The sequence below is a fragment of the Phoenix dactylifera genome, unplaced genomic scaffold (genome assembly GCF_009389715.1).
Source record: "Phoenix dactylifera cultivar Barhee BC4 unplaced genomic scaffold, palm_55x_up_171113_PBpolish2nd_filt_p 000378F, whole genome shotgun sequence".
Lineage (NCBI taxonomy): Eukaryota > Viridiplantae > Streptophyta > Magnoliopsida > Arecales > Arecaceae > Phoenix > Phoenix dactylifera.
The window spans coordinates 205,624-226,190 of record NW_024067827.1 but is presented as its reverse complement, the minus strand read 5'-3'; the positions used below and the strand labels follow the sequence as shown (position 1 = coordinate 226,190).

The 20,567-nt window shown below is 36.2% G+C and overlaps 1 protein-coding gene across 1 annotated transcript; it reads right to left on the bottom strand.

The window, feature by feature from the left end:
- Nucleotides 1–5,439: 5,439 nt before the first annotated feature.
- Nucleotides 5,440–16,620, bottom strand: LOC103722759 (membrin-11-like). Its single transcript, XM_008813433.4, has 4 exons — nt 16,248–16,620; nt 7,122–7,242; nt 6,141–6,290; nt 5,440–5,925 (listed from the first exon to the last, which is right to left on the bottom strand). Exons 1-4 carry the CDS (start codon nt 16,532–16,534, stop codon nt 5,764–5,766), a joined length of 720 nt encoding a protein of 239 aa, XP_008811655.1. The 5' UTR covers nt 16,535–16,620; the 3' UTR covers nt 5,440–5,763.
- Nucleotides 16,621–20,567: the final 3,947 nt, after the last annotated feature.

Sequence of the window (20,567 nt, the reverse complement as noted above, 5' to 3'; positions counted from 1 at the left end):
ACTTAAATGAGCCAATCAACCTATAGTACTTCTACAAAGGCTACCAAATGAACAAGCTATTTGCATTTTTGCATAAGGTATTAAATGAGATCATGGTTGGACATAAGTTTGACCCCAATGAATTTTAGAGAGAGAAGTTTCTAAAAAATTTACTTGATTGCTTGATTCTTGACCTCCCTCTACCAAGCATTTCTCTTTTTGTTCCTCTTCGTCATTTAGCCAGTGTTATTGGAAAAATCAAGCCGCTGTTTTAGGGTCCAATCTAGCCATGTATAGATAATTTTGGTGTTAAAATCACCATCTTTATTGTACCATGGTCTACAATTTCAACAGACTCAATCTTGCTCTAGAACTTTGATCTCGATACCCTATTCTTGAGTATGTCTCATTGTCCTTGTCACCCAAGAGCAATAAGCTGATTAGCATTCTAAATTAATATATAAGAAGACATAAGGGTGTGCACTGAATGTTTACATTTTAAGAGGCAGAGATGCTTGAGACTTCATGCCATAGCAACAACCGGTAGTATAAAGATTTTGGAAGTAAAAGTCATACACTTCTAATATTGGTTATCAATAACCAATTGGAGCAAAAGATTGCAACGATGCTCAAATAAAAAATGCCTTGTAACACAAGCTAGGAGAAGTCAAAAGTCTAGCCGGGTTGAGTTGGGCTGTAGGGTAGGAAAGCCAAAATTGTCCCAAAATCAAACCTGTCGAGTCGGATCGAGGTGGGTCAGAATTTAGTAAATCCAGATCCGACCCAGAAAATAAAACGGGTCTAATTTTAGAACCCAACCCAACCCTATGAGTCCTTTAAATCAGGTTAGATCGAGTCTAAGCAGGTCGGGTTATGGGTCAACCCGACCCCTTTGTAGCTTTAGCCATTATATCTTTCATCTAACAGCCAAACATTGTAACCATTAGACATCAAATCTAACAGTCTATATGACCTAATATGATGGAATTGGATGGGATGGGAGAGTGTTAAAAACCCTATCTATCATTTCCATTCTCCTCTCTTTAAGGATAGTCCAAGCTGGTTCTCCAAGGAAGCCCAAGCCTCCAAACTTATTCTTCTCTCTTCTAGTTTATATAGGGCTCATTGGGAATTGATGATAGCATTCAAACAAAGCACTAGACCTTGATTCTTTTTTTTCCTCCTTTTGGTTTTAGAGGTTTGGCGACAAGCAATGTTAGCACCCAATTGAATCTCTTGAAAGAGCCTTTTGGACTGACTCTCTTGAATATTCAACAGTCCCCCCTCTAGCTTCTCCTTCATTTTTTTCCCAATCCCTTTCTTCCTTTTCCATTATTATATAGCACACGAGCCCATTGTCCAATTAACTCGGTGATTGAGTCCAAGATCAAGGGAGTCGAGCTTAAACTAGATTGAAATCAAATGAACCATGGTTGTCTTCCTAGGTTGACTAGAGCTCGAGCCAGTGGTGTTAATTTTTGAGCTCTCACTGTACACCCCCTCCCCCTCGTACTATAATTTTTAGATCAAATAGTTGGAGATGCACCACCCAAGACTCAAATACAAAAAATCTTTGGCTGTTGAGAAAATAACATGATATGGGATGGGAATTTTAGGGCAAGCCTCAGTTCACTTTACATGGTATTGTTTGCGGGGGGTAAACCTTTATTTGATTCAAAATTAGTGTTGTTCTTGCATCAGATTGTGCTTGGAGTTGTCATGCCTCTCTTTTGTTTTTGTTTTTCAAATTTTTCTCAAAAAAAAATCGGTGATTTTACCTACTGAAAGTATTAAATATGATTTTATTCCATCATGAGGAAGACTATGCGTTTCCAGCTTGGTTATATTCGATTCTTAGATGTTGTTTGGCAAGAATCTATAGATAAGCATACACCTGGATCAAATGAGAATAGTGGAAACAAAATCCGTTCATATGACCGGGTTCTGCAAATTTTACTAGGGACACATTAGTACTACATTTTCAATGGTTTTGTTCATCAAAATAAATGATAATTGCTTACATGTGTTAGCATCCCTCATATGCCATGAAAATTTCGAAATAATTTTCAGATTGCAGCGGAAAAACATATGCGGAATCCGTTCATCGCATGAACGTGTTTTAAAATCTTTCGTTTGTAGATAGATTAGAATTAAAACCATTTTAAAATCGTTAAGAAGATCAGATCTTCACCTTGTGCAGGTAGATGATCTCCGCAAATCTAATTTACGTGGTATTTGATCAAGGCTCAGTGGAAGCCGCACATGCGTCCGGCCTCTACAGGTATCCACATGAAGTAATGATTCGATCGAAGCTTTCGTATCTCCCCGGGATGCTAGCTTCCTTGCAGAGATGGCTTTTGATGACTGAAGTCCTCCCTTTCAATCAACTCTTGAATGCTTAGGGAGGAGGAGGAAGAAGGATGGATCAAAAGGAACAAGAACAACACACTTGCAGCCTTTTCTTTTTTCTTTTTGTTGGAACCAAGAATGGGAGGAAGAAGGGCCACCACGCCTCCCTTTCTTTTTCTTTTCCCTTGTGGCTGAAAGGAGGAAGGAAGAAGGGACTTGCTGCCATGAACTCCCAGAAAAAATGGCATGAAATGGAGGGGCCAAAACCTCTCTCCTTTTAATGCCATAATAGATAAGGATGAGCTCCTACTTTTTAGGAGCTCATCATTATCATATTATTTTCCAAGAGAGGAGGGGCATAGCCCTTCCTTTTCATCTCACGCAAGCAAGGGAGGGGCGTGGGCCCCTCCCTCTTCTCCCTTCTATTCTCACACCCCACTTAATCATATTAAGTGGGGTGGGTTTAGCCACATTGTTAGGGACCCAATCCTTTTCTAAAAAGGATTAAATGAACCCAATTTAATTCCTCCAAATTCTAATTCAATTAGAATTTAATTGAACCATGAATCTATTGAACTCTTCAATCCTAATCCAATTAGGAGTCATTTAATTAATTAAATTAAAATTAAAATTAATTAGGACTTGAGAAAATCCTAATCTAATCAGGACTTGTTTAAATTTCAGCCCTAAGACAATTAGGACTTTAAAAATCCTATTCCAAATAGGATTCTAATTTAATTTAAAATCCTAATCAAATTAGGACTTTATGAATCCCACTCCAAGTAGGATTCATAATCAAGTCCAATTAATTAAATCCAATTAATTAAATTAAATTGCAATCCGATTGCAATTATTCCTTCTTCTAACCACTAACTCTTAGCGAGTTAACCATTTATCAATCTAATTGATTATTTGTGATTCCTAATCACATTCAACCATCGGATCGGTCAATACCTCTAATGTGTGTGACCCCATAGGTTCTATTCTGACTGGTAGTGAGATATATTGCAATCTCTATCACAATATCATTGAAAACTTCTTTTAATGGGTTGAAACAATTCCAACTCAACTCACCAGGGATTATCGACCATCAAGATTATCCCTGTGAGTCTCACCATCCACCAGTGACACCTAGCAGTATGTAGTGGCCACCCAGCAGAATAGAATGATGAACCTCTAGGTGCAGTTATCGTATGATACAGTCCTTCTATCATGGATCCCTACAGATTGGAGGTCATAGATAACTCGTCAAACCCCGTCGTCTGTCATATGTCTAGATTTATTCGATTTGAGTTCGATAGTGGAAAACTCTTTCTCCACTTTATATTACTGCCCTAGCCAAGGTCTTAGAACTCAGTCTAATAAATCACATAGGATCACTCCTCATCTATCAAAGTCGATAGATTCTATGTAAGTGCATACCCTACTTCTACAGTGAACCTACTGCAGCCAATCTACACAACAAGGACCCATATGACTAGAGACCATGTATATGTGCAGTTAAAATACAATAACCTCACTGTGAATAGCCGAAGCACCGCAGGTCAAAGGACCAGTCACACTACTGCAACATTAAGCAAGTCACTGACGAGTGGATAGACATCCAAGTGACTTCTTGTCTTGGTCACGCTCAGTACCCTTGTTCTCTAACAAGCACCTGCACTATCACTTAAGTGTCCCTACACTGTGGACTCGAGTCTCGTCCATCCATAAGGAAAGCGATCTGTACACTGATCGGATCGATCACCGTCCTCGTGATGATCCATTGATCAGGAGCATTTAGAAATTAATTACCAATGATACATGGCTCAAATTCTCAACACTTGAGAATATGTATCATCATCTTATTAATTCCTTGAACGATTCATGGACACATAAATAATATGAATGAAAAAATGTCCATTTATTATTCAATAATAATAAAGTCAAGTACAAATTTATGTCCCAGAATTAATAATGTGTCCGCCAGATTGGCTTCTAGAGCATACATCTAACAACATGGTTGTACTTTCTGCAGACAGCTTATTTGAAAATTGTTGTTGGTTGACTGCTGATTGCCTGATCCATATATTACTGATGCAAAATAGGTTAAATATTATTGGTGAGTACCACCAGGATTGATTACTCAAGGGCCTGAATATGCATAATGAACTCTGATGAAGCTAAAACTGGCAGGTATTGTGAGAAAGGAAATGGGATTGATATCTCTAAACTTAAGCTCATGTCTAGGGCTGACATATGAGCAAGCTGTTTATGGGCTAGCACATGTTAGGCTCGAAAGTTAGCTCAAGCTCAGGTTGCTTGGTTAGCAAACGAACAAAGCTAAAGCCATGCTGAGCTCCCTCGAGCTCAACCTTGTTCAGCACAAAATATGAATATATAAATAATTTATATATTATATTTATAATTATCATTAATAATACAAAACTTATTCTTTATATTCATTTGTCATAAATTAATAAAATTTTTAAAAACAAAATATAAATTTACTTATAAATTAAAATATAATAAAAATGAGTCCAATAATTTAAAATCTCCTGTTCACTCTAGAATTTGAATGAGCTGGCTCTACCTCAACTAAAATAAGATGGGTGTAATCAGGCTCGGCCACGTCCGGCTCCTTTACACCCGGCATAAGCGTTCCATGCTCTTCTCCCCTTCTCCTGTTTACCTTTTTGTCTGCAAGCTATATAAATTTAACATCAGGAATTATATATCAGTCTTTCTTCCATCAACCCGCAACTTAAAAGAAGACCCCAAGCATTACCATTTGAAAAACCCATCCATGTCTTGCTTGCTGACCCCGTGCAAGCAGAAGAGTATTTCATCAATGGTCAAACACGTTGTTCAATTTATCTTACTGCTGCTAACTAAATTTGCACGTATGCAGATGCCTAGTCATCTCCATTGTATTAAAACAAAAAACACAAAACCAGAAGAACAGCTTTCCATCACATAGCTAAAAAATTTATACAGCTCAGGACAAGAGGGACAAAGCAGAAAAGAAATAGGAGATACGTTGTTATATACAAAACCATATTTTTCATATTTATATACAGTGAGGTAGTTTGCTTGCACTGTTAGAAATTCAAACCAATGTGTTAATCAAACTTGTTAAATAATCAATGTTTCTTTCCATTTTGTCATGGCAAACTTGTCGGAAGATGAGAAGAAAATGTCATTACAACCGTCAATAGTCTGGCTATACATCTCCTGATATGAGCAAAAAGTACTTAAAAACATATGCCTCTTGCTCTATGAACATAGCCGAGAACCTATGCACTGAATGCACAACATTTCATCGATAACCAGATCTCACAATGACAGCGATAACAGTGGGCACAATGTTAATAGCTATTGGTCCTGAACTTGTGTCTATAACAAATATCCAATACAGCTTGTCATCCAATTGTTTGTACCATATGCACATTAACATCAATGAGTCCACCTCCAAAATGCAAACACCACAACCACGGTGATGATCATACCAGCATATGCAATCCACTTGTCTACACGGTGCCGCCTCTCAATTAGCTTTAACACCGAATTTGATAGTCCTACTGTGTTGAGGATATCCAGAGCTTTCCTTTGCGCTCTCTGCACCCACAAAACAGAAGAAAACAACACTATGAAGCTCAAATATCTGTCAGAATGAAAATAAATTTCGGACCTGTTTCTTCTGCATATTGAACTCCATAGTTAGAACCATATATTCTAAATGATAAGATTCTCTTATGCACTCAAAGCAAGACATGATGCAAAAAGATATTCTAGTTTGGAGAGATTTCATGTCAAGGGAGAATAATAGTGACCTTCAACCGATCTCTCTGATCAGCATACTTGGAGAGAACAGCCACTCCAGTGGCATAAGCCTCCTCAAGCATCATAGAGGAATTGCGGGCTGACTGCATTGCTTGTGCTTCCTCATCAAAAATTTTCAGGATATGTGCAGACTCGCCATTCTGCAACATGTAATCCCTGTTTGAGTGACTAGCTAAAGGGTAAACTTAAAAAATATCTGACCATCAGAAACTCATACAAGCACGTAACAAAAAATACTTCCAATATGAAATACTTATCAGGACATATATAAAATAAGTGCAACACATTCAAAAGCTTGGCATCTGCTAATTTTGCAAATCTCTATAATGTGGTGGTAGGTGTTTGACTCTCCACCAATTTTAATATATACAGGTAGACGATTACACGCAGCAGTTCAATAAAGTGTTAACTATAGAAAAATGTGCCCCCCGTTGTATAAGTGAGATATAGAGAGCTTCCTTTCTAGAGTTTCTACAAGAGTGAGTTTTGGGTGTAAAATCCAATTTCTACAGTAAACTCTTATCTAGAGCTGAAAGAGAAAATTCAATAAGAAGAGAAAAAGAATGAGGATTAAGAAGGAAATGGGAATAATTTTAGTCAGTGAATCTTCTCTCAAGGTAAATTTTCTCATGCAGTTGTCCTCTCATTAAGCTATTTTCCAGAAAATTCTCCTTGCTGATTGATCTTACAAACTGACCTACTTTTCTCTTACCAATCACCATGAGTGGAGCTTATCTATCATAAGTTGTAGAACTTCTGAGGTCTGGTTATGTCTCTCTATCTAATTGGTTCTCTTAGCAGCTTCAGCCCATAGTGTAACACTTGTAATTTGATTGCATAACTCTACATTAGTCCGTACGCTACATTATAATGAGAGGGCATTAAGTTACGTCATTGATGATCCCACCATCTGTATGGTGAACAAATTATTGTTACCAAACTTCCGTACAATAAAGGGGCAGATTTTATACCGCTCTTTCTAGTAATTCTGCTCTCTCTTTAGCTTCCAGAATCCTCTTTTGATGACGCAATGAATGCCTGTCCAGACTTTCCTTAAAGGAATTGGCTTCTTCGGCAACCTGTTCAACTTTTCTGCACCACCATGGAATATTTATGAAGCCTCGAAAATCAATTTATAAATATATGATAATGATCTACTCGTTGAACTGTTTAATTCAATGCTAATAATTAACACATCATATACATATTAAATCAAGAAACATGGATTGAAAAAACTTGAGACGTAAATGTGAAATGTCAATGTAAGATAATTCTATTTCAATTACAGTTAGTGTCGTCGCAACCTGTACTTCTATCAAATATTGATGTGAACAGTAAATAGTGAGTTCTCTCTGAGCAAAAGATCTGAAGAACTGCAAAGCATCCTAAGCCATGGTTTTCCATTGAAAATAACTGGTAGAAGATGACTGTATTAGCTAGTCTATTGACATGCATCCAGACTTGCTCCAAAATAAACAGAAGAAGAAGAAAAAAAATGCATCCAGAGTCATTATCAGCTCACTCTGATAATATAACACACCAAAACGAGGCTCATCAATTTGCAGACTCGGAATCAACAAAGGCATGGTAATTGAAGACATGCAGAGTTATGCAAAATTTTCTTTTCTTTCTTCCTTTCTTTTTATTTGATACTACCGATGAAAGAGAAGTATCATTTGAAGACAAAACATTCGACAAGCACACAAACTAAACTATTCGACACTACGAAGGTTTGGAGGGCCACCATTGTGCACCATGCTTTAAGAATACTGGCATAGAACCACGGTGCTTAGTTCTGTAGACTGTCCATGCACCCTGTACTGCTTTATTTGGTTTGTGTCAACTCCCCCTTCCCATTTTAAACTCGTGCCCAACCATCCTAGCAGGTTTTATCTTCTATTAAAAACTGTTGGAACTCTTTCCATTTTTAGGATTTTTGAGTGCCTAATCTACAGATTTGACATGGTAATGACAGAAAACCATTGTCCTATATTGACTAAAGGTTACAATCAAAATGGCACATAGTAGTCTGTCTTCTCGTAGTACTACTAGTATGAGCTTCCCATAGTTCTCCAATATGTGTACAATTAAGGCTGCAAGTGGACTGGATTGATAACTCAATCAAATCTGAAATGGGCTTATGTGAATTGAAGCTTGATTTTAGAAATATGATCCATTTCAAATATGGATTGGATGTGGATCCCTAATGACCTTGATCCAAACCCAAACAAACCCAAATGTTGCTGAAATTAATAGCATTCTATATTTCACAACTCTCTTGAATTTAAAAAATTATTCTTTCATTAATAAACATAATGTGGTTGGTTAACCATTAATTTGTGTTGTTGGTCAAAATATATATGTGGTTGTCCATAAAATTTTATGTTGAATAGGTTGTTTGTAAATTATATTGATTGCATAATTAGGTATCAATTTTATTCACGTTTCTTATGGTTTGTGTTTGGATTATTCTGGACCCAATTTAACCTGAAAATCCTGACCGATTGATGAAATATATCATAAATCCGATCTCAATCCGCCCAAATAGAAATGGATTAGTATTGGGTTCAAATTTTTGACCCAACTCAAATATGAATTCGATTTGAGATATGCCAATCTCCATTCCAACCCAACCAGCATGCAACCCTGTGTAAAATGCCTAAATTATATTGTTAATGTGTAGACATAATTAAATATTTTTTGCAGTTATTGTAATGAATCTTGAGCTTACTTTAAGTGTTAACTTGCAAGACAAACTACTTGAAATTATGCAATGCACATGACAAACAAGAATAAATAAAGATATTTAGAATGATTTTGTGATTCTATATTTTCTAAAACAGGCTAAATTATGCTTTTTTAGAACATATTTTCGTATATAGTAGTTACACTTACACGTGTAGTATATCTTAGCACGTAAATCAATAAATATTTTTTATATGCTACTAAATTCTATACATGTGCAAGCCAAGTTTCAACATGATGCTATGGCCCTTGACCCGTCAAAAAAAAAAAGAGCGAAGGAAGGAGAAAAGAAAAATGAAAAGAGCCACTAACCCTATAGTAGAAGCCAACAAAAAAAGTCAGCAAGTATTGCAGCATGACTAATAATTCATCTACATCTGCAAATTAAGTCTCGGAACAAGTAACTAACAAAAGCAAAATTCATAGTTAAGCCATGCCACAGCCAGCAAGAGGATTTAGGGGTTTAGCTAAGCCATTCATTTATTTATCCTTGTTGTCGTGCATAATTTATTTCCTCCAATTAGGCTTGAATGTGCTTGAGCCAACCTGACACAGAGCATGCCAAGCTACGCTTTGGAATGAACTTTTTCTAGCTTCCAGTAAGGCCTTTAAAATCCAAGATTAGACTATATTCAAAATTGGTTCTGGTGGCCCCTTGCTCAGCCCAAGCCCAACTGAAGCCCATTCAAAAATAATATGTATACAAATACATATATATACATGTCTTTTACGAACAAATCATGACCACTAGTTCATCTTAAATAAATCACTTGGATGAAATCCAAGTCCTCTCAGCTTAATGCTATTAGAACCCTAGTCCCTCTTCTTCACTTTCCCCTTTTCTCCATTTCTCCTCCCATTTCCTGCTTGACTTCTCCCCTTTTCCTTATATCTCCTTCCCTCTTCCTCCTTTGCTCCACCTCCCTCCCCTCTCCCTCTCCTCCCTCTAATTTTTCTTCAATTTTATGTCCATACCAAAGCAGGCTCCTCATCTTTACATCCATTGAGTTCCAACTCTTGGCAGAACTAGTAATCCCCATTATTACAATAAACCAAGCACATCCATCAACCTCAATCGCTACACTGTCCATTACTCCTCTGCTCTAGATGCCTTTATAATAAATGGGATTGATCAAGTCCAAGCACAATAGAAGCACAAGCATACAATAATAATTTTAGGCTTTGCTTAGGCCCGAGCAAGTGTAAAGCAATGCAAGCTAGGCCCAGGAATTTGGGTAGCCCAATGCAACCTAGCCCATTTCTAAACCTAATTCCATGCTTCTTGTATGAGACTCAAAAGGATGATTTAAAATTTCTAGACAGAAAATTTTTAAGAATCTACATAGGAGAAGGATATCCGAAAGGTATCATCCACAACCTCATAACAACATTATTTCAAACTTGAAATCACAAAAATCATCATCTAGCCTCTTCCCAATTATTTGAGGTTGGCTTTATGGCTTTGCATTCGCCAAGTATTCCTATCTAGGGTTATTTCAAACTGCAAATGTAGGGTAGAAAGAAAGGAAGAGATCATCAAAGTTACAACCACAATCTTTCTGATGAAATTTTCAGATGTTAGCTAAAGTTTTCTTCCATTAGAAGTGGTCTCAAATAATGACCTATAAAATTTGATCCCACAAGGATACAACAGCAAACCACTAAACCAACTCATTAGACCAACTAATAGATATGTCAAACCAATGTGATACTGATGTCGAGAGGTGTTGAACTTGTGCTGAAAATTCAAAACAGAAAGAGAAAGTCAATGCAACTGATTGTGGCGAGATAGAAACCCCACTGTGGCACAATACAACATGAAGTGTTTGAACATCAGCGGCAATGGTGACCCGCAAGCCAGTTGGCTCTAAATAGGAACAAATGGTAGCTAGAAGAGGGCAGAGTCAGTTCATTTTCTCCTAAAAACACCACCTTGGTTGGCCAATCTAAGGATACAGCCCTCACATCACTCGCTTGCAATCCCTAGGAATCCACTGAAAGATAGGAGAGTGAGAGAATAGAGAGAAGGCAAGGATAATTCCCACAGTAAAATTTGCACTAATCAATAACTCTAGCATGACTACACGAGGAGCTCCAATGGGGTATGTATAAGTAGCACAAAGGAATTCTTTTCTTCGCCTTTCCAATATGGCATTCCTAATTTTATAACTAGAATAACTCTAACTATCAACTTCCCTAATAACATCAAAAGTCCCCTAAAGAAAAGTTCACAACAATTAAAACTTCTTAAAACTGACTAACATCAAAAGTTTCTAACAAAGAATTTGCGCCCAAGTGGGGCGGCATCCAATGTGGGACTCAAACCCACTTGCCCAACAAGCAAACTCTACACGCTCTAGCGTTAGATACAAAGATGAAATAATCAAGAAGGGTCTCCATTATGAGATTGTGAACTAGCACTACAAGGTGGGCATACAAATTTGTGAATCTCCATAAGGCGGTAGTTCTTTCACTTGATTGATAGGAGTAAACATGCATTACTCCTCAATACCAACTCAAATTATCTTCAGTTCCATGCTGGCTTATGCTACTATATATTGTGTGGCACACAACATACCAACACTGAACCAACATTGGGGTATAGTTGCATTCCCATTGCCTACAAGCCATGAAGAATTGATATGGTGTGTGATGGCATTTAAAATGCCTATACACGCCTCATGACACTAGCATGCGGCACTTAAAACCCTATATCTAAGTTATATGTAAAGAACCACCCAAAAACCAATGTAGTCGGTAGGAAGGTAGGTGTGAGCAATTGGCTAAAAAGGGTGTGGAGGTCTAAACAAACACTCACCATTGATAACCAATTATCCTCAAGTACAACATCCAAATGATTTATAATTAGTTAGATAATTAATCTCACCTCAATGAACTGATAATTCATCTTTAACCAACAAAAAGTTTCTAAAACATTAAACCAATATTGATTTTCATAGTAAAAACCTAGTCTTCTGATTTCCAATGGCAACAAAAGATAGGCTAAAGAAAAGCAAAAAAGTGGGGGAAAAAGTCTCACAATTGTGTTGTCCAACTAGATTTGGTTAGTTATTGTGACAAATTGTGCCGTTGAACATAAAATCTTCATTATCTAGAGCAAAGTTCGTAATCTCGATACCAGATACCATATCAGTACCTTATCGATTCGGTATGGTACAGTATGGTACAGTACACATTCTGTATTGAAATAATTCTCTAACTATTTTTTCAATTTTTATCTTAGTGCGCCTCGATACAGATTGGTACAGGCCGGTATGCACCTCGGTACAAGTGGGTATGCCTCGATACAAGGTACGAGGTTTGTACCAACTCAAAGTTGAATTTCGTACCCATTTTTTTCGAGTATGGTACGGTACGGCCCGTAGTGGATGATATGGGCGGTACAACAAACCATGATCTAGAGTATTAAACTTGAAGCCTTCCACGAAGTACAGTGAATCCCTTTCAGAAACTTGTTTATAGACTCTTTCTTAGAAAGAGAAATAAAAGGGGAATGAGTCACCTCGCCGTTGTTCCTTGTGACACTCAAGTTTTACCATTTATTAACATAAAGAAAGACTATTCTCTTAGCCAACTTTCTGACTAGCACCAAGACTAGTTTATGGACCATGTAATAAACAAATTCCAATCAATGTGGTTATATGCGATCTTACAAAGGCATTAGAATACCTATAATTACACGCCAATCCTAGTGGCACTATAACATCCATACATCCATCATAAGAATGAGTAAGAAAACCAATCTTTCATTAAGACATTTTATAAGGTCACCATCTTCAGTGAAACGCTTAAACTAAAAATCAGCACTTCCATCACATTCTTGTAAGCACTATTGATTCCATCTAGTACAAGACAATAAACTCAAACTAGAGGCAGAACAGGTAGAATATCTATTTTATCAAAGGATAAAAAGAGGACAAAATATAAATAGGATTTTCTAAATGATAAATGAAAAAAAAAGAAATGGATGGAAACATCATGGTTTTTTATGTGCAATAATGCAATATTAATTGGCTAAGGCAAATATCTTGTCCCCCAAGCAAAATGAAAATAATTTAACTCCCAAGTCACATACTCCAAGATCAACAATTTGCTCCAGATTAGCTCTTATGGCATCCTCTTCATCAAGAGATTAGAATTTTTCAATGATGTAGAGCCATGAGCTCCTTTCAAAAATATGTTTATTAATCTCCAACCTCATCACCTTCTTTGTGATTTCATTCTTTGATTTTATGTTTCGTCATTATGTAAAGAAACAATATGAGGCATGCAAACACCTCATTTAAAGTTTAAACAATATATTGCTAGGCTCAAACTTCTCCATGTCAACCTTGAATGGATGCCACATTTGTTGGATTTCTTCATATCCCATTAGTTTTATAGATTAGCAAATGGCTTCACGATGTTTTAGGGTGTGCCATTAGGAGAAAACTGGAGACTCCATCCAGATCTAGTTTTATCAAAATAGTTGTCCAACTAAGAGAGAATTAAGTCCTATAGTTGATTAATCCATGTAAATTTAGTGAACGAACAACTGAACAAGCTTATCTGTCAAGATGAACATTCAAAAACTGCAGTATACTAGGGCTCACTTCCTTTACAATTTTTCTCATTAACAAGCACAATCAAAATCCTTTAACTTTATACATAAAGAAATTGGTCCGTCTTCGTAGTCATGCAATCATACATGTTCATGTTGATTTCAATATTAGCATTTGTCCTCTACTAAACTTCATGATCACATAGCTGCATGTTAATCTAAACTTCATGACAGTCTAAAACTAATTTATGATTTCACTAATTAATAGAAATGGTCAAAAAACCCTACAAATAACCAAACCAAGTGTCATAAGAGAACAATCCAGACATATGAATAGCCTATATGATTGATGTTTCATGTTAGAGAAAAATATCATTAGTAGTATAAATATACTACCTAAGGCCACATTTGGCATTGCTTTAGGTAGTATAGTTTTTTCCTATAAAGCTTTGGGCAGTAGAGCTTCCGTTAGTATAGCTTTTAATAAAAAGCTATTTGTTGTTTGATATCTATATTTTTAAAGTGTTGTAGAACTTTAATATATATTTAGTATTCAAAGTGAGAAAATACTTTTATTACCAAAAAATAATAATAAAGGACATTGCACAGTACTTTCAATTATCTAATTTGTTTGTGTTATCAAAAACTACAATTATAAAGCATTATTAATTTATAAATTATTTATTTTGATATTTTAATATAGAAAGTATAATAAATAATGAACTTTATATTTATTATAAAATATAGCAATAATGCTACAATATTATTATATTATAATATTTTTATATTATAATAAATATATAAATATAATATAATTATTATATTAGAAGAATAACAATGATAGTAGTATAATATTATTATACTATAGTACGATACAATACAATATTATTGTATTCTATTATTGTTATTATATTGTACTATCAAAACTATTACTATAAAATATTGAAAATTTTTAAATTATTTTTCATATTTTAATCTTAATAATAGAATAATAAATTTAAAATCTTTAATTGATTATGGCATAAAAAACACCAACTTAAATGATTATGGCAATAAAAAGTATTTTAAATTAATTTTTTTAAACAAATCTGTTTTCTGGACTCGAATCCAAGTCTCTTGAGTGTGACCTTTTGCTTCCCCCAAAAAAAAACTTCCCGATGCGTCTAAAGTACAGCTTTTGCCTAAAAGCTCCAAATTAAATTTTTAACTTAGTAGACCTTTTCAACTTCTGGAGGAGTAAGAAAGCTATTTCAAAATTTTTACCAGATACCTTAAAATCATTCAAAAAAGATTCTGACCCTCCAAAAAGTGCTTTTTGGCCCTTCAAAAGCAACAGCAAACAGCGCCTAAATCTAAATTTACAACACAAGAGCAAATGAATAGGTTTAAGTTCCATGTGGTATAGGAGAAATTCTTTTGTTTCAATATTATTTCATGTTCTTCAGGGTTCTTTTGAGTAGAGCAACCAAATGTTGACTCAGACTTACTAATATCTTCTTACCAGCAGGGCATGCTTACAGGCCACCTGATGTGCAAGTTAGCTTTCTTAGGCCCAAAGATCATGCAAGGAGTCAACTCCCCATGCACCATAATTATGCCAATAACCTAATTTTATGTTCGACCGATGGGGCACCAATTGGGCCCTGAACACTTCCAGCATTATGTGAATGTCATGCTTAAGTCTCCCTAATATGTTCATGCACACCTATGGGTTTCAAATGGGCTCTCTACAAGCCATACAGCCAATCAGAAGTGTCAGAACTCTTCTCCATGGCTTCCACAATTACTCGAGGTGCATCTCAAACCAATAATTAGACTTCGTAGGAGGAGCCCTCTATATCCACGTCATGTTTACTGGGAGAAAGCAGTTCATTCAGTATCTATTGTTACTCTAGTTTTCTTGAGGTGGTGAAAGATTTCAAAATGATTCCTTTAAATTTCAGCAAGCGATCAAAGGCCTTGGTCTTCTACATTCATGAGTGCAAATCGTAAATACCATTATAACTAATGTTACATCGGTACATCATTAAAGGATAAAGAAATTGAAATTAACTGATGCTATCAACAAACAACAGAAAGACAGCGAAATAGCTTTCTGATCTAAACCAACAACCATCTGAATTCCCTTTTCTTAGCAAATCCAATCAAAGCACTAAAAAACACGATAAAAATCTCGAGAAAACAGATCGAAGAGCCAAAAAATGAAACGTAATAATGAAGACGAGGATCAGCGGAACAGCGAGAGACCTAAATATTCGCATCCTGAAACAAAGAAAGGTGGGTTCATGCATGATTTGATGGCATTTACCTCCTCAAGAATCAAGATTCAGAAACAAAAATGAAAATTAGTATTGTATATAAAAAAATTGAAATCAATAGTTGCTATCAATAAACAACAAAGAGGCAGCGGAATAGCTTTCTGCTCTAAACCGACAACCATCTGAATGCCCCCTTCTTTACTTAGACAAATCCAATCAAAGCACTGACAACCACGATAAAGATCTCAAGGAAACAGATCCAAGAGCCAAAAAAAGGAGCCGTAATTACAAATTCGAGGATCAGAGGAATGGCGAGATGTCTAATTATCCGGAACCCAGAGAAAAGAAAGGTGAGATCATGGGTGACTTTATGGCATGCACCTCCCCAAGAATCAAAATTCAGAAAGAAAAGGGAAAATTAGGATTTTTACGCCCCTCCAGAATCAAATCAAATACAGGAGACCTAATCCCACCATCTAACTATCGGAATCGCAAGAAGACGAGAGAAGATGAGATGATCGAGGGTAACATACCTCTTCCAGAGATCGCGCTGGGATTTGGCAGCGATGGAGCGCCAGAGGCGGTCCATGTCGGCGCAGAGAGTGTGGATCTGGGCGATATCCCTCTTGATCGAGAGGGCGAGCTCCGGCGAGTCCGAGACGCCGGCGGCGATGGCGGACGAGGAGGAGGGGATGGAGGAATCGAGGCGCTCGAGGCGGTCGAGGGCATCTCTGGTGCGGAGGAGCAGGCGGCGGGCGCTCTGGTAGATGTCCGAAATCGTGCCCCCACCGCCCCCGCCTCCGCCGCCGCGTCCTTCCATTGGGTGGCTTCTCTCGGAAGACGAGATCGAGGAAACGAAGGACGGGTGGCGAACTAGGAAAAGTGGCCGCCCGTTTTTCCTCCTTTTAACAGAGGGAGGATATGAAATGGAGATGGGAAAGGTGCTATCGAGTCGGGTCCGGATATCGCCAAAACGACTGAGCCCAGATTTGGTCCATCTAAGAATTGGGTCGGATCGGATTGAGGTAAGATCAAGTAGAGTTCAGGTTAGGTTGACAATAGAGTTGGATTGGGTCAAGACCAGGTTTAAGTCATGTATTATATAAATATAATTGGAGGCTTAGCTCGTGTGAATTCTCCATTTGCTATATGAATATTGATATTAGTGATGCTAATATTAATGTTATTATTAAAATTCATAGCTTAATATGCAATATGTAGTAATGATGTCGGTATTGATGTGCTTTGTCATCATTAATATTCATTACTTATATGCAATAGAAATATGGATATTGAGGCCCTAAGGTTTAAGTCATGTATTATATAAATATAAATGGAGGCTTAGCTCTTGTGAATTCTCCATTTACTATATGAATATTGATATTAATTATGCTAATATTAATGTCATTATTAAAATTCATAGCTTAATATGCATTATATAGTAATGATGTCGGTATTGATGTGCTTTGTCATCATTAATGTTCATTACTTATATGCAATAGAAATATGGATATTGAGGCTTTCTGTTTAATATAATTTGTTATATTGTCATAATGCATTTCAAAAATAATTAGAAAAAAAAATTGCACTTGGTCCATCATACGAGCCGATATTAATGAAGAAAATTTCTGAATAGAGGTTCAACTTATGTAGAATTATGTTGCCTAAGGAGACAACCCAAGAGGAGGGGGTGAATTGGATTTTAATTAATTATGACCAATTAGAAACTATGATAAGTAATTAACTAAATCTATTGCAAGCAAATTAGTTAATTTACTAGATGAAGTGAGTGTAAAGAGAAAAGGAGACAGCAGCCAATACAAACACAAACAAGTTTATAGTGGTTCGGAGCCAACTCTTGCTCCTACGTCCACTTTCCAAGCCGCACTTGGGTTTCACTATAATCCCTAGGATTACAGCCAGTTGTTTTACAAGCTCATAACCTAACTTGTTGTTTTTCCGAGATTACAACGAATTCTGTCGGTTTTCACAGGCTCACCGACTAGACCCACCCAATGGTTTTTCCGGGTTCACAATCAAACCTAGTTGGTTTTTTCCGGTTCACCAACCAAAACCTTACACCGTTGGTTTTATATTTGGCTCACTAACAAATCTTACAACCCTTGATTCAATCCCCTGATTGAATCAAGTGAGAAAAAAATAGAGTTTGGAATTTCATAGAGAAAGCTTCTAAACAAGCAAATATGAAAACAATAAATACGAAGTAAAGTTAGAAGCCCTCAAACAGATTTTGGATTGGAAAGTAGGGGCTTCTCGATTTCTGGGTCTCCTCTGAAAGAGCTGAAGATTTGGGGACAGCAGGAGAGCCTTCAAGTAAAGTTATTTAATTGCTCAACCAAGAGGTGATTCATAGTAAAGTTTTGAAATAAATTCTAATGTCTAGTTATTTAATTTATCCAAAATTGAAAGGTATGAAGCAGTAAATCCTGAAATTAAAGCTCCCCCTTTCATTTACAATTATATAAGCCTTCAAGTCATGCAATCAATTGTTTGGCTTATATGTATTTAATGAATTTGCTTTCTTAAGATTTCAGATTCTCTCCCTCAACATGTGCATTCAATTTTGTTTAAGTCTAGTTCAAGTTTTCTGAATTTTCTTTTAATGTTTTGAAACTTTTGAGCTTAAATTCTTACTTTCAGAGGAAAAATCTGACAATTTGTTCTTGAGTATGATTCAACTAATCTTCGAATATCCCTTGAATAGATTCTGGAGATTACTCCTTGAGGAGCCCCAACAGAGGGATAATGAGCCTCGAGGTATCGAATCCACTAAGAACAAATTACATTTTGCTTTAAGAATTTTCTTTTGTTTAGTGATTTCCTTTACATTCAATACATCATATTTTCTTCCCCTTTTGTCATCATAGCAAAAAGCATATAACACAGAAAGAGATAACAAGTCAAATTGCACAGTTTTTTGAAAGAAAATCTCTATTCATTTGTATTAAGTTCAAGATTGAATACATTTCAGAAAGTCCACAAAGGACTGTACATCATAAAAATAGAAGTACTACTAGGGTCGTCTAATAGAGGAGGATGAGGCTCCCAAATTTAGTCGGCTAGATCGGAGGACCAGGCTCATCCCCTCAGATACATTTTCTAGTTGTGTGATGATCTCTGAGGTTGCCTTAGTCTGTGTCTCCGCTAGTTGGGTTACACTTTTCTGAATAGTGTCAAGTTTGAAGATTACGGCATTTGCAAACCTTTCCGCACCTTTACTCTGCCTTTCCATCTCTGCTCTGATACCAAGTGGTATCAGAGCAGGTGCTCTTAAATTAAAAGAGTAAAAGATTAAAATGACAACCCCTTTTAGATCTTTTCTTAGTGAGGGGCAATCCACTAATAGGCCTCCATTCTTCAATGGAACTAACTACACCTATTGGAAGGCTAGAATGAAGATATTTATCCAAGCCCAAGACTATGGTGTTTGGAGCATCATAGTTAATGGACCATATATTCCTTCTATCTATGTAGATAACATTGCTATACCCAAGCTTGAAAAAGATTGGGATGATAGTGATAGAAGGAAGGCACAACTAAATGCCAAAGCAATGAATGTACTTTATTGTGCCTTAGACCATAATGAATTCAATAGAATTTCTACTTGCAATTCTGCAAAAGAGATATGGGATAAACTTGAAGTGACCCACGAGGGCACGAATCAAGTCAAGGAATCTAAAATAAACATGCTAGTTCATAAGTATGAACTGTTTAAAATGGAATCTAATGAAACCATCACTTGCATGTTCACTAGATTTACTGATATTGTCAACGGCTTAAAAAGCCTTGGCAAAAGTTATACTAATAGTGACATTGTCAGAAAAATTCTTCGATCTTTACCAAGGTCATGGGAAGCCAAGGTAACGGCGATCCAAGAAGCTAAAAACTTGAACAAGCTGCCACTCGAGGAGCTTCTTAGATCTTTGATAACACATGAGCTCACAATAAAGCAACACAGTGAAGAAGAGTCCTCTCACAAGAAAAAGGTAATTGCCCTTAAGTCTACTTCTTCTAACAAGGGTCCTTCTTGCAGTAGCAGCAGTGAAGAAGAAGACAATGAGGAAGATGATGAAGAAGCCCTTCTTGTAAGAAAATTCAGAAGATTCATCAACAGGAAGAAGCCTCTCCATAGAAAAAGAGTTCCCTCGAATTTCTTTAACAAGGATAAAGGTAAGAAAAGGGAAGGAGAGGAAATCGGATGTTATGAATGTAAGAAGCCGGGCCATTTCAGAGCTAACTGTCCCTTGATGAAAAAGAACAACAAATACAAAAAGAAGAAAGCTCTTGTCACCATCTGGACTGATACCGATAAATCATCATCATCATCGGAAGATGAACAAGAGGAAAAGGTCAACTTCTTTTTTATGGCGAACAAAAATGAGGTAATATCTGAAACACATTTGGATTTTACTTTTGATGAATTGTATGATGCTTTTAATGAACTAATGGATGAATATAAGACAATAAACCTTAAAAATAAAGAATTGAAGCTAACTAATCAATCTACACTCATAAGTACGATAAATTAATTAAGGATAAGAACTTTATCATCAAAGAAAACTTAAAACTTAAAACAAGCAACCAATGACTAACTCAAAAAACTAATACTTTAATTTAAAGATAACGAAAGACTAACTAAGAAAGTTTCAGAACTTAAAAACAGTAACCGAACTCTAAAAGATAACTTTACAAAAGATCTAAATTTACTAAAAACAGAAAAACTGAACTTAACAAAAGAACTTGAAAAATATAAACCTATAGTTGAGAAGTTTACATTTAGTTCTAAAAAACTAGAAATAATTCTTAATAGTCAAAGAGCTGTATTTAATAAA